At 60.2% G+C, this 14,548-nt stretch overlaps 1 protein-coding gene and 1 long non-coding RNA gene across 13 annotated transcripts in view; one reads left to right on the forward strand and one right to left on the reverse strand.

The window, feature by feature from the left end:
* SH3GL1 (SH3 domain containing GRB2 like 1, endophilin A2) overlaps window positions 1-14,548 on the reverse strand; it is a 40,726-nt gene that overhangs the window by 3,181 nt on the left and 22,997 nt on the right. For 3 of the 12 annotated variants that reach the window (XM_028838597.2, XM_077979499.1, XM_028838598.2), the window contains 5 exons: window positions 3,688-3,756; window positions 2,949-3,021; window positions 1,961-2,104; window positions 575-708; window positions 218-376 (listed from right to left, as the gene is read on the reverse strand). In XM_028838597.2, the coding sequence (XP_028694430.1) occupies window positions 218-376; window positions 575-708; window positions 1,961-2,104; window positions 2,949-3,021; window positions 3,688-3,756 (579 nt within the window). Of the gene's footprint in view, window positions 1-217; window positions 377-574; window positions 709-1,960; window positions 2,208-2,899; window positions 3,022-3,642; window positions 3,757-4,433; window positions 5,083-14,548 lie in introns of those variants that run through there. The other 9 variants (XM_028838596.2, XM_077979496.1, XM_077979493.1 and 6 more) reach the window with 9 other exon arrangements.
* On the forward strand, window positions 605-7,467 carry LOC144337033 (uncharacterized). The gene is made up of 2 exons (XR_013409626.1): window positions 605-1,280; window positions 3,244-7,467. It is a non-coding gene; the product is annotated as an uncharacterized LOC144337033 (long non-coding RNA).

A 14,548-nucleotide genomic window follows, 5' to 3' on the forward strand; every position in this document is an offset into this window, starting at 1 on the left:
TGTGGGGACAACAGGGCTCAGGGGCTCCTGCCAGCACCACTGTCCTGTGCCTTCCCTGACTCACGAGGTGAAGCCACAGGAGGCAAGGGGGCCGAAAGGGGACAGGGGACTGGGGCCTGTACCCTCAACCTCCCCTGCTGCAGAGGCCAGGTCACTGCCGCCTCCGGCCTCCCAAGGGCATGGGGCTTGTCAGGACGTGGCAGCCCCAGCTACTCACGTCGGTCTCCAGGAGGTTGTGCATGCTGGTTTCTGCCACCTCCTTGGACTCCTCGAACTTCTCCAGTGCCTGGCGTAGCTCCTCATCAGGGATCTTGCCCTGCCGCTTCTTCTTGTAGTCAAAGTCCAGGCGGCGGCCCTCCAGCTTCTTCAGGTGGTGCTGGAGATAGTGGGGGACATGGGTCAGGCCAGCAGCGGCCAGAGACCTGCCCGATGCATGGCCCTGACCCACTGTCCCTGCACCACTGGGGATCCCACCTGCCCGCGACCCAGAGGGCAGTGCCAAGGGTGGCAGGAATGGGGCTGCCCCATCCAGCAGGGGGAAGGGATAGGCCCTGGGCTGGCGCAGCAGCAGCACCTGGATCTCCTTCAGGTCTTTCTCACACAGGTTCTGGAGGGGGTCAATGAAGTTCTGCTTGACCTCTATGTCCAGGGAGTCCTTCACCTCTGCCAGGCGCTTCATGGATTCGCCGGCATCCAGCAATGCGTCGCCTGGGGAGAAGCCGGGCCTGAGACCACTGGACTAAGACACTCCTCAGCCTTTGTTTTTGAAACAGGGTTTCGCAGGCTGGAACACAGTGGCGCTGTCCCAGCTCACTGCAGCCTCGAACTGGGCTCAAGCCATGCTGGCACCTCAGCCTCCCAAGTAGCTGGGGCCACAGGCGTGCACCACCACACCCGGATCCTTTCCAACGTCTTTTTTTGAGACGAAGTCTCGCGCCACTTAGTGCAGTGGCGCGATCTCTGCTCACTCAAACCTCTGCCTCCCAGGTTCAAGTGATTCTCCTGTCTCAGCCTCCTGAGTAGGTGGGATTACAGGTGTGCACCACCACACCCAGCTAATTTTTGTATTTTTAGTAGAGATGAGGTTTCACCATATTGACCAGGCTGGGCTCCAACTCCTGACCTCGTGATCCACTCGCCTCGGCCTCCCAAAGTTCTGGGATTACAGGTGTAAGCCACCGCGCCCAGCCTTTTTTTTTCTTTTAGATGGAGTTTAGCTCTTGTAGCCCAGGCTGGAGTGCGATAGTACAATCTGGGCTACTGCAACCTCCACCTCCTGGGTTCAAGTGATTCTCCTGCCTCAGCCTCCTGAGTAGCTGGGGTTACAGGCATGCGCTACCACACCCGGCTAATTATATCATATATATATATATACACACATATATATGTATATATATACACATATATATGTATACACATATATACATATATATATATATATATATATATATATATATGTTTTTTTAGTAGAGGCAGGGTGGGGTTTCTCTATATTGGTCAGGCTGGTCTTGAATTCCCAACCTCAGGTGATCCACCTGCCTTGGCCTCCCAGAGTGTTGGGATTACAGGCATGAGTCACTGCACTCAGCCCCATCCCAACTTCTAACAGCCCCCACACTCCAGGCCAAGGGCCTGGAAATTGGAACTCAGAACAAAACAAAGGATCCTAAAATCCCAATCAATACTGGATGTTAAACCAGCCCCCTCCCCACGCTCCTAAAAGGGCCTAGGTTTGCCCTTAACAGGCTGAAGGTGGTGGAAGGATAGATGCTGGCGGGGGGGGGGGGGGGGGGGGGGGCGGCGCGTCCAGACTCTGGGGAACCAGCTGGCTTGAGCTGGGGAAGGTCTGGAGCTACAGGAAAGGGCCCCATCGGCTGGACCTGGACCTGCACCTGCCCTGCCTGTGTTGAGGCGTGGCCTCCAGGGAGGGTGGGCGTGGCTTCCAGAGAGCACCACTCACCAAAGTTGGACTCGCCGCCCAGCTCCTTCCCGTGGCGGATCATGCACTCGCCCAGGAGCCCCTCCGACTGTGGGTAGCCGGGGTTCTTCACCTGGCCCCGGATCTTGGACACCGTGTTGAGCATGGTCAGCTTAGCCCGCGAGGCTGGGATAGGATGGCCAGGTAGGTGTGGGCTGCGAGGCCTGCACTCCTCCGCCCTGGCAGGCTGCAGCCCCCACATCCCCTGCCCCACCTTTGCCTCCCGTGCCTGTGGACAGTCCAGGCCACACAAAGCACGGTGGAATCCCTAGAGGGTCCCTTCCCTGCTCCCCCGCTAGCCTCGAAGGAACTGGCAGCGGGTGGAGAGGTGACCAAGCTCCTCAGGGGGCAACACATCCTCCTTCCAAGGGCTGCTCCTCTTGGAATGTGGCTATACCTCTCATCTGGGGGGTCCCAGGGAGGAGGCACAGCAGTCATATGCAGTGGGGGGTGGTGAGGCCAAGGCTCCCAGGGTAGGTGAGGAGCCGTGTCCCTTCTGCTGCCTGCTCCTGGCAGGGCCTGAGTGGACGCTGCTGGGTGTGCGTCTACCCACTGTCCTTGGCCTCCTATGGAGCCAGTGTTTGGGTTTTCCTTGGGGAAAGGTCCGTCTCTCGGCCAGGGAGACCCATCCCAGGGGCACTGGGTGAGGGGGCGGCCAATACAAATAGGTCCCACAAGTGAGCTGAGGGAGAGGCTCCCTGCCAGGACTGCTGGCTGGAAGAGGGGTTTAAGGCTGGGACAGCCTCGAGGAATCAGTCGGCATGATAGTGAAGTCAACAGGGGGACTGAGCTGCTGGCTGAGGTGGAAAGGCAGCATGTGGCGCCAAGGATGGTCTCTGCACCCCTGAATCCAGCTGTGCCTGAAGCCTGCCACCCATGAGCCTGGTGGTTCTGTCATCCCCTACGTTCCCTCTGACTGACAGAGGCCAGAGGGCCTGGGGCAGGCCCTGGCAGTGGCTAGAGCACCCACCTGGGTTGGGCTGCAGGTACTCGATGGTCCTGGCCAGCACTTCTGTCACCGCCTTGCTGGTGACATCCACCTTCTGTGGAGAGAAGCAGCATATAAGATTCCACAGCCAGGCCGGGTGCGGTGGCTCAAGCCTGTAATCCCAGCACTTTGGGAGGCCGAGACGGGTGTATCACAAGGTCAGGAGATCGAGACCATCCTGGCTAACACGGTGAAACCCCGTCTCTACTAAAAAATACAAAAAACTAGCCAGGCGAGGTGGCGGGTGCCTGTAGTCCCAGCTACTCGGGAGGCTGAGGCAGGAGAATGGCATAAACCTGGGAGGTGGAGCTTGCAGTGAGCTGAGATCCGGCCACTGCACCCCAGCCTGGGCGACAGAGCAAGACTCCGTCTCAAAAAAAAAAAAAAAAAAAGACTCCACAGCCACTGGGGGCCCAAGGCACACAAGGCCCCCACTGCTGCACCACCTCCTGCCGTACGAGCCCATACCAGGACCCCCCAACCCCCTCTCCATGTCTTCAGCTCAGCCATGTCCCCACAGCTGCCTGCCCAGGGCAGGGGAGAGAGCTGGTGCCTGTCAAGTCCAGCTGACGAGGCCCCCACACCACCCCAGCTCTCCACGCCTGCAGGGCCCCAGGAGTCCAGACCCAGGCCCATCAGCGTTGGCCGCCTCCACTATGCCCTGCAGAGGTCAGGCCCCAGCAGCGCCGCCACCACACAGAGCATGCAGTTTATTCCTCACCTTCTCCATCTCTTTGAAGTCATCGTCCAGCTTGGTCCCCTCGGCCCCTCCGACCTTCTCACTGACCAGCTAGAGGGCAGAAGAGGTGAAACGCTGTGAGCCCAGGGGGAGGATAAAGAAGAGCACAGGAGGCCCTGGGTGGCCTTCCAGCCACATGGCATCCACAGCCAGAGGCAGTAGGCCAAGTGATCAGGACACATACCTCGGGCACTGCCGTGGGCACCCCAGGGCCACACACTGCCTGTGGAGCAGGACGGGCCTGCAGGACAGGGAGGGTGAGGGTGGGGGTAGCCTGCCCGCCTGTGTGTGTCCTGACTGCCACTCACATGCCCACTGGGGACCCCGCCACAGTAGGCCCCATCTCGGCCACGGTGGAGTCCAGAACCTCAGCCTGGGAACACATGGCTCAGAAGACACTGCTTCCAGAAGTGCCTACACAAACATCCCCACAGATAGCAATGTGGGGATTTGCCCCCATCCTTGAGTATTTGGGGTCTACTTAAAAAAAAAATCCTGCCAGCTCGGTGGGGAGAGGCAGCAGGAGCTGACAGGAGCAGAGGTGCAGGCGGCTGGGCAGGGAGGCCACCACTCTCCTGTGCTCTGGTGCCCGTGTCTCAGGATGGGACAGCCTGGCCCCTGCCCCATGTGGACACTGAGTTTCACAAGGCAGTCGACACAGGCCTGGCACACCTCAGTCCTCATGGCTCTCAGCTACAGTGAAAGCGATGACAATGACAGGCACTTACAGCATCTCTTTCCTCGTGTAGTGAGAAGGCAGAAGCAGGCACTGAACTCCCAAACCACTCCCTCTGACAGCGCCTGGGATGCGAAGAACAGCCCTGAAATGTCCCATGGAACATAGCAGGAGCCCCTGAACCCCAGCACCGCTGTTGGTGCACAGGCGCTGCTTTCTTCACCCCGGGCACTCCATGTGTGCCTGGCGCCAAGGGATGCCGAACAGAGCGAGAGGGATAGTGTGAGGCCCTTCCCAGCAGACAGCACTTCATGAAGAGCCGAGTGGCTGCCGGGTCCTGCCAGAAATGGAGGCTCCCAGAGGGAGGCTGCCTGAGGTCACACGCTTGGCCCTGCCCTCTGGGGGCAAGTCATCGGCAACTTTAACGTCCCGGGTCTGATCACTTGTGTGAAGATGTGCACACACAGCCTGGGCAGGAGAGGGAGGTGTTGTGTGCCGTGGGCTGGTGACTATTGACACGGGCCATGGCCTGTGCCCCTGGACCAGGCAACCATGGTGCTCTCCAGGTCCGGTTGGTGCTTGCCTGCCCTGAGCTGTCACAAGATGTCGCCAAGGGATGTCATGAGTGTCCCTGCGGTGCCACATTGCGTTGGCTGTGTGGGGCTGGGGGGTGTCCAGCAGGGCAGTCAGGAGTTCAGGACCTAAGAGCAGGAAGTGCGGGGGCGGGAGAAGCTTGAGCCTGGGGCTCTGCCCATGCCAGGCACCTGCTGTACCCTCCAGCCCATGCCTGGAGGTCACAGCCCAGGGCACCACGAGTGCAAATGCCCCCAACCCCAAGCTCTGCAAAAGGTAGCCTGCCCAGAGTACACTGCTGGTCTTGTGTCCTGGCATCCTGCCCAAAAAGACAGCCGCCCCTTTCCCAAGGAATTCCCGGCCCTCCTCCAAGGCTTGGCTCTGGAAGCCCCCACACCACGGGACTATCCTCACCCACGCATCGGGACCCTTTCTGTCCACCTGCCTTCATGTGCGCCGGGCATTCAGTGAACACACGACCTCCAGGCCCCACGCCTCTGACCCGTCCCTTCCCTGCCTGTGAGTTGGTGGTTCTCAACTCAGCCACACAACACCTTGGAAGCTTCTTAAAAACCCCCTCGTCACACCCACCGCGGGAGGGCTAGACTCTGGCACAGGTGAAAGGCAGGAAATGGCCCTTGCACGGCAGGAGAGTGGGGCTGCCCTCCATTTCTGCTGAAGGCAGGAGGAGGAAGGAGCCGCCCTCCCTAGGTGTTTTTGGGGCGTTCCACTCTATTTCCTGGGACAGTTTCACTTCTTGTGATTGTGGCGAGAGAGGGCGTGCTCAGAGCCAGCGGCTGCCGGAGAGGGAAATGAGTGGCTGATGTGAGACTGGACTCTTCTGGGAAGCCGGGAGGAGAACTGAAGCCAGCGGGCCGCGAAACCACATCTTCTGGGCTGAGGCCACCCCGGCCCCATGACCTGCCCAGGCAGGACCTGGTGTGCAGGCTGGCAGGAGCGGCTCCGTCAGGGCCCTTCCCCAGCCCCCTGCCTCACATAGGGCAGGAGGAGAGGCCCTGCCGGCGGGGACCACATCCTGCCTCTGAGGGGAGGGGCTGGGGACCCGCCATGGCACCAAAGACCCATCTGGTGGCCTCTGGCTCTGGCCCCGGCCCCGCCTGCCCATCTCACCTGGGAATCCAGGACCCTGCCTTCCTGAGCCCCAGAACGACTTCTTGAACCCCCACAACCACCTGACTCCTCACACCCCTGACACCCAGGAGGCTGTGTCCTAACTACCCAGGTCCCTCTGCTCAGCTCCAGCTAAGTCCCTTGTGGTGACTGATAGTCCCCCACGGGCCAGGCACTGGGCAGGGGACACGACCCTGTAAGGTCCCTTCTCTCCAAGGCTCACAAACTAGAAACCGGCACAGATGGACACAGGGATGAATGGCCACAAGGGAAACACGGGAAAAGCAAGGCAGCCAGGCCAAGTGCAGCGCCAGCTGCAAGCGCGGAAACCAAGCGTGGGCTCCTGCCCGTCAGAGCCCTACTCACTGCGGCCTCAGCACCAGCACTGCTGAGCACGGAGGGGACCGAGAGTCTGTGGCAGAGCTGGGCGCCACAGGGAGGCTCAGCAGAGAGCGCCTCTGGGCTCGCTGTCTGGAGTGGGCGTTCCTAACCCTGGTGCCATCTACCCGGCAAGAGCTGCCTGTTGTGGGGCACCCAGCCCCGATGCCCCTGCATCAGAGACCCTGCCGGTAGGGAGGGAAGACCGAGGCCATGGTCCCAGCAGTCCAGCCCTGCCGAAGGAGACTGCAAAGACCACCCTCCACTGACTGAGCCTGTATCAGGGTGGCAGGATGGGTGGGGGACCCCTCCCCACTCCCCCAAGGGCCCCACCTGGACAGGGTCAGAGTACCAGCTGCAAACCCCAAGTGACGAGCCGCAGGCCCCACAAGGGCTGCCATCCTCAGAGCGACACCAGCGCCTCCTCTCACCAGTCCTGGAACAAATATAGGCCAGGCCCAAGAGGGAAGACTCTGCCCCTGCTTCAGATGCTGTCCTCCCACAGAGGCTGTGACATGTCCCCACCTGGGGCAGGGGGAAGTGAGGTTTGGCCAACCCTGCCAGGTGAGAAGTCACCATGGGAGAGGCCCCGGCTCAGTCAAGCCTGGCAGTGGCTTCTGGGAAGGAACCCACTGTTGCCTGCCAGACACTTCCCCAGGGCTTGGCCAGACTGGCTCGTAGTCTTTCAGATCTTTGCCCAGAGGCGCCCAGCGGAGACCTGCCCACTCCATGCTCACGCATCCCACCTGCACCCACCACCTGCACGCCTCATGCATTTTCTGCCTGACCCTGACTTGTCACCTGTGAGCCAGGCGCCTGGGAAATGACAGAGCTGGACACGAAGAAGGGCTTTTGCCCCAGAGCATGGGACTCCTGTGCCCCTGGGAGAAGGGGGCTATTCCTTTGAAGCCTGGCATTCATTAGAGTTTAGACCTTTGGCTCTCTTTGGAGAGGAGCAAGGGATGTGACATACAGAAGAACAGAGAATACATGGTGGAAAAACGCAGAAATGAACTGTGAAGATGCTGTGGACCGAGAGCCAGGGCAGGGCTGCCGCAGGCAGGAGAATCCCAGGTTTTACCCAGAGGGATGTGGGCTGCTGCCCTGCGCCCGGCAGGCTCAGCTGTGGTGGCCACTTGGCAGGAGCAGGAGGAAAATTCTGAATCCTGCCGAGTGGAGCTGGCTGCTGATTTAAACATCTCAGCCGCGAAACCTGATCCACACGGCACGGAACACAAATGCCCGTCTCAGGCTTGGTGCCCCAGCAAACAATCTGCTCTGATGAATTAACAGGGTTGTGTTTTTTTTCTCTTTTAAAGGAGAAGGCCAGCATGGGGGAGGGCAGGGGAGGGCTGCTGTGGCCCAGCCTGCAGGGATGCGCCACATTTGCCTGCGGAGGGGTCGGCCCCAGGGTCCTCAGGTCTCACTGGCAGCCATGATGGGGCGCTCGGTAATTTCTAGGTTCACAGCAGAGGTCACCTGTCCTCCCTCGGCTGGGAAGCGCATCTCTGGCTGGTGTCCACCTGCCCACTGGCGTTGGTGGTGCTGTGGGGGTGCCCACGCTGTGCCACAGAGCCACCTCCATATCCCTCCCTGCAGTCTTCCTCAGCGGACTCTGTGAGCGCACAGACCACAGGGGCCTCACCCAGTGCCAGACACAGGATGAAATGGCAGGTGGGCACAGCTGTTAACCACAGCGAATACCTGTGAGAAAGCCTCATTTTTTTTTTTTTTTAAAGAGGCAGGGGTCTTACTATGTTGCCCAGGCTGGTCTCGAACTCTTGGCCTTAAGCAATCCTGCTTCAGCCTCCCAAGTGCTAAGACTACAGGGGTGACACTGTGTGCCTGTCCAAGGCCATATATTTACAGGACTAGGGGACAACAGCTCTGGGACAGGGCACGGGTTGGGGAGCTGGGGACCATAGTAAGGGTCCAGGCCCAGCCACCTGCAGGACCAGGGACAGGGCAGGCAGGACACATGGAACAAGAGCCACTATTCACAGTCCCCATGCTAGGTACTCTGTGCGCGGCGCCCGACACCACGAGGAGAAAGCTGAAGGGGACGTGGAGGAGGTGAGGGCTCAGCCCCTCCTCACAGTGGGCGCAGTTCTAACACTGCAGCCATGTTCAAGGCCTGGTCGGCCACGGAATGGGGCGAAGTCAGGGTAAGGCCTGCAGGAGCAGCAGAATCCTGATCAGACCTGTGTGCAGAACAACTGGAATGCAGGGTTGGGGTGGAGGCCCCAGGGAGGGACGCAAGGATCCCTGCAGCGTAGAAAAAGCCCTGACATGGGATGAGGGCAGAGGCAAAGGATATAAGGATGTATCATATCCGTGTGTCTCTAAATCCCTTTACAACTGCAATGCCCTTCCCTGATTGCCCAACACACATGGCCACCTCCTCAGGTCCATCACAGCTTCTTTCCCATGAGTCAAAAAGTCCAAGACGCGCACAGCCTGGAGGCGGCCTGCTGCCCGGCAGCACAGGAAGCCACTGGCCTTCGTGTCCCCTTTTCCATGTGTGCTCCCAGGCTCCTAGCTTGGTGATGTGTCTGTCTGTCCTTGCTGGAAACCTCCAGTGGCCCCAGTGGCACGGGGACTCTCCGGACCTGAGGCCCTTGTGTGATGACTATGAAAGCTCACCTATCCACAGGGGCTGCACTGCTGCAAGCAGCTCTGAGCTTTCGCATGGCAGTAAGCACAGGCGTGGGTGGGGTTGTGGCCGGGGGCTCCTGGTCCAGGAGCCTGCAGGGCATCCCCAGGTGGAAAGCAGTAGTAGTCATTCCTGAACATGTGCAGGGACGAGGCCGGGAGCGGGAGGGAAAGGAGCAGTGGGAGGGGCCACAGGAACACCACGGGTGCCAAGTGACCCTCACGGGTGCCAGGTGATCCTCATGGCCTGGCAGTGAGGAGTCAGATGGCAGAAACCCACTCCCCAGCCCAAGGGAAGATGGAGGGAGGCTCTGCCCCGGGGCCCACTGGGTCATCACCCACTGTGTGTGATGCATGGAGGGAAGGGTCCCGACAGCCGGGGCTCCCCTCAGCATCTGGGCGTTCTGAGAGCCCTGCATTTGCACTGTCCTTCAAGCCTCCAGCCTCTCAGCAGAGATCTCCCCTCCTGTCCATCAAGGCTGAATGGTTTTTAAAAAGCAGTCTTTGGGAATGGGGGCACTGAAAACAATGAATCGGGACAAAGTTTCTGAAATCATTTTCCCACGGAAACCCCAAACCAGACGCCGCCACCATGGCCAGATCGGGCACCAGGGGACAGCCACAGACCCACCTCTGTAGTGGTTCAGGGGCTCCTCTGGGAACGAAGCTCTGGCAGCAAAAGGACAGTGGCTCTGGAAGCCCCAGGCATCCTCTTAGCCAAAGGGGCAGTCCCTTGGGCCTGGGCTGGCAACCGAGATACTGGCTCTGGACTGGAACCAGAATGGGCTCTGCCTCAGACCAGGCCACAGAGGGCCCCCTGAGAGCCTGGGTTCGCCATGGCCTCCAGCCTGTGGGGACAGGCCTGCCGCAGACTTCCTGGCCAGAGGTGGGGCTAGGTGCCATGGTAGGGAAAGAGAGCCAGACACTGGGGGCCATGGTCAGGCCCAGCCACCGCAATCTAAATCGCCTCAGGAGTGCATTTCTGCCAACTGTGGTGCTGGCCATTCATGCCATCTCTCAGGTTGTCTGGGCCCTGCCCTGCCTGGCTCCTGGCTCTTGGAGCTAGAGAAGGGACTCTCAGGTTGGCAAAAGAGAGATAAATGCTTTGCTGTGTGTGTGGCAGCGAGCCAATACCATTTGAAGTCACAGACACCGCTCTCTTGCCCGGTACATGAAAATGAGGGGGAGAAAAAAACTTAGGCAAGATAAATCCTCCAGATAGGCCCTGGGGGCCCCATCCAAGAGTCTGAGGCCGACGCATCAGGGGAACTGGAAGCAGAGTGGAAATCAGCCACCGGAAAGAAGTCACGCAGACGAAGTGGTGATGGCCACGGGGCAGCTCTGTCACCATCCCCGAGACAAAGGGGACAGTCAGGCCTGATCTATGATGGTCTGGTGGCCGGAGGCTCTGTGAGGGCAGCCCCAGGGCCAGACGGACCTCTCCTGTGCTGACAGCGAAGTCACCAGCGGGAGTCCAGCCCACACTGCCTTTCTGATGAGGCCTCCAGCTCTGGCTGCTGACTTTAAGCCCCAAGGAACCCTGTGCAGGGCCTGCATCCCAGAAAGCCTCCACCAGCCCGAACCTGACCTGTCCGCCCTAGCTGGGGCAATCAGCGTTTCTCCCGGGACAGCCTCCTCCCTGGCCTCCTGGCCCTCATCTGCATTGAGAGGCTCGGCCTCTGGTCCACATGCTGCCCTTCCCATGCCACGGCCTTGCAGCCTGGCCTCTCCCGTGCTGACCCCTTGGCTCTGGCCTGGCCCCTGGGCCTCGACCTCTGCGTTTCTTCTGTGAGGGGCTTGGGAGCATGGGGGCTCCGGGTCTGTCCCCTCAGTCCAAGTCGCAGGCCAGTCCCCAGAGCATGGGGCTGCGTCTTGCTCTCTCCCGTGGCCACTCCCCGCCCCACATCAAGTTGCCCTGGGGACAGCCCTCACTGGCCCTCTCATCGCCCCCACACCCTGGGCAGTGCCTGGCACTCAGGAGATACCCACAAACGTTATGCTCTTGGTCAGGGTCCCACACCCCAGCCTCTCCTTCACTTCCCAGACGACCCAGAGCTGTGGTACAGGCCTCCGAGATGCGGGCTACGGAATCTGACCACGAGGCTGGGAGCAGGGAGTGAGGGGTCAGGTGGACTCGGGTGGTCGCTCAGGGCCTTTCTCTGCAGATCCAGCTCCAGCTGCAACAAGGCTGGGAAGGTGCCTTGGCCCTGGTTGAGGGAAGGGCCTCCTCCCCAAGGTGACTCAGCAGTCCTTGGAAACCCTTGCTGAGGACGCACCCTGCCTGGCCCAGCTCCACATGGGTGTGGGGGAGGCTGCGGGCTGCGCCCGGCGGCCGTATGGGTCCCAGGCTGGCCAGCGCTGCCCAATGGTGGGGGCTCCATCACGGCCCATCTGGCAGAAGCCATGGGTCACACACTCTCCCAGCACATGGTGGCGGGGTGGTGAGCTGGGCTCGGCTCTAATGACCAGCAGCCCTGGGGCTCCCATCACCGCTACCAGTCTGCCCAGGAGGAAACAGCACTGAGCCCGACCTGCTACTCTCTGGCACCTAAGAGACCCACCTACCCCTCCATGCGTGGTGAAGGAGGGGTGCCCTCTGCTGTGGAAAGCTGGGACCTACTGTCTGTGGCGCGAGAAGGACCCCAAAGAGCTCCAGGACAACCCCGTGAGGAGTGGACAGAGCCAGACAGGCCCAGCAGCCGCCTCTGGGCAGATGTCTCCACATGATAAACAGGACAGCTAAGGGCCTAGAAGGGATGAGCCTGGCCCAAGGCCAGACGGCAGGGGTGGTTAGGGAGGTCAAGGGATCCCCACTGCAGGCCCCACCAACCCTGGCTGTGCCTGGAATGCAGTCCGGGCAGGTGGAAGGGGAGGGGCAAAGCCCCAGGGCTGGCTGAGGAATCTGGGAGCAGGTGGAGTGGGAGCCAGGAGCTCATGCTACCTTCCCAGCAGATGGGAGGACTGACCTGCTGACCAGGGGGCTCAGCTATGTGGGACACATGCTCCCGCCCTTGCCCGTGCACAGGGTTTCACCCAAACATGGAGATGCCAGTGAGTGCTTGGGGCTCCTCTCCTAGGACCAAGCCACACCCGGAACTCTAGCCCAAGCGAACACATCTACATGAAAATCAGCCTCGTGCATCATGCATTGTAATTTCTCAGCTTGGGGACCAGGCAGGAGGGCCGTGTGACATACAACTGGTAAAATCAGTTTCCGATGAAAACTTATAAAAGGAAAAAGCCAACCCACAAACAAATGAGGCGCTAAATCCCCTGAGACTCCGCCTGACGGGGAAACACCAGCTCTGCAGCACTGAGCGCAGGCTGGTGTTCCCACTGGGGGCAGCACCCAGCGTGGAGGATCTGCATCCAAGGGGCAAAGTGTGATGACATCACCCACGTGCAATGGAACCATAAGGCTTTCTTTCTTTTTTTCTGAGACGGAGTCTTGCTCTGTCGCCCAGGCTGGAGTGCAGTGGAGCGATCTCGGCTCACTGCAAGCTCCGCCACCTCCCGGGTTTGCGCCACTCTCCTGCCTCAGCCTCCCAAGAAGCTGGGACTACAGGCGCCCGCCACCACACTTGGCTAATTTTTTTTTTTTTTTTTTTTTTTTTTAGTAGAGACGGGGTTTCACCATGTTAGCCAGGATGATCTCGATCTCCTGACCTCATGATCTGCCCGTCTCGGCCTCCCAAAGTGCTGGGATTACAGGCTTGAGCCACCGCGCCTGGCCAAGACTTTCGCAAAAATGGATCTTTTCTGAACAGCAGAGCTGAGGCAATGCACAGCCCTGCAGTTTGAAGAGACTGGAAATGGGGCTTGGAGAGAGAGCCGCAGGGCATGGTGACAGCGCTGGGAGGCTGCAGGTGCACAGGTCTCAACGAGGGGCTGTGAGTTCCCTCACTCCCTGAGAGCTGAGGTGACTGGCCCAAAAGCCCAGAGCCCTTCCTGAGACACAGAAACCATCTTCACTATCTCTAAGATCCCTTCCATTTCTGAAGGACTAATGAGAGGCCTCCCACAGGAAGCCCTCCTGATTGATCCCCATCACTGGTCTCCTGACCCTCTCCCACCACACCACTGATGCCTCATCTCTCGTGCGCCTGCCCCTTCACACCTCATCTTACACCCCCATCTGCCTGGGTGCTCCCCCACCCCTCCTCAGAGCTTTTGCTCTCTCTGTTCCTTCTCCTTCACTGCGCCTCCCTGGATCTTCCCAAGCTGGGTCTTAGCCACCAGGGCTCCGTCGTCCATCCAGATGGGTCCCCATGGCTGCCAGGCTGCCCCGCCCACCCCGCCCGTCCCACCCTCCTGCTATCCTCTTGCTTGCTTGCTTGTGGGGCCCCTGCTGTCCCGTCTCAGACACAGGAAGCACTCTCCAATGCTTAGCGCCCTAGAATGAAGGACTCCAGGAAACCTCTTGGGGGTCCTTGCCGCATCCCACCCCTTGACAGCGGCTAAGCTCTGGGGGCAGCAACTCCCCGCAGTGACCCAGAAGGCAGCCAGATGATACTCCTCCCACCACCTTCTTTTTTGTGGCTCATGGACAGTTCACCTGGGCTGATACTGACAGAGGCCACCAGGCCCATTCCCAGCCTGGAGCTGGCTCCCTCCCCAGAGAGCTGCAAGGTTGGGAGAACTTGGAAAGAATAAAACGTGAGCTAGGCAGGCTGATCCTGACTCATCCTGGGGACCCAGTTCCCACAGTTGGGCAGTTTCTTATCTAGGAGGATGCCCAAGAACACTGACAGGTCTGAGGTCTGGGCGGATAGCACATGGGAGAGGCAGGCACCGGAGGCCAAACAGAAACCGCCTAAATCCCTGCCTGGCTGCCAGCAGGGAGGAGGGTGCTAAGGTTCTCTACAGAATGCGCGGTGGGCAGAGCTGTGAGCAGGCTCTGAGGAATGTGCCTTCACCTGTCTCCTCTGCCCACCTGGCACACCTGCACAGGGACACCAGGCTCTGGTGACAGGTGACTCATGCCCACGGTGGCTCACAGTCACGGAGGCTGGTTTTCTGAGGTGTGGCTACCAAAAGCACCCAGGCTGGAAGTCATCCCAGGCGGCACGGGGCAGGGCAGGTGGTGGTGAGAGGCGGTCAGCAGCTCTACACAGCCAGCCGCGCCTGTGCACTGGGACCCTCCACGAGCGTCAGGTGCCAGCAGCTGTCACCTTGCAATGGCCACCCCTGCCCATCGCCAGGTCGCGTGCACTGGCTCTGGTGCATGGGTGCCCCCAGCCGTTCAAAGGCACCACCTGCTCCTTACACAGTGACGTCGGTGGTGGAAACCCGGGCTGGGAATCTCAGGATTGCTGACCACGGCCTCAGCACAGAGGAAGCAAGCACATGGCCCGAGTTCGCCCGCCATCTCCCCTGCAGCGAGAAGACTGCAGCCTCTCCTCTCTGAAGACTGGTGTTTGGGTCCCAGGCCCG

Source organism: Macaca mulatta, chromosome 19 (assembly GCF_049350105.2).
Source record: "Macaca mulatta isolate MMU2019108-1 chromosome 19, T2T-MMU8v2.0, whole genome shotgun sequence".
Taxonomy (NCBI): domain Eukaryota; kingdom Metazoa; phylum Chordata; class Mammalia; order Primates; family Cercopithecidae; genus Macaca; species Macaca mulatta.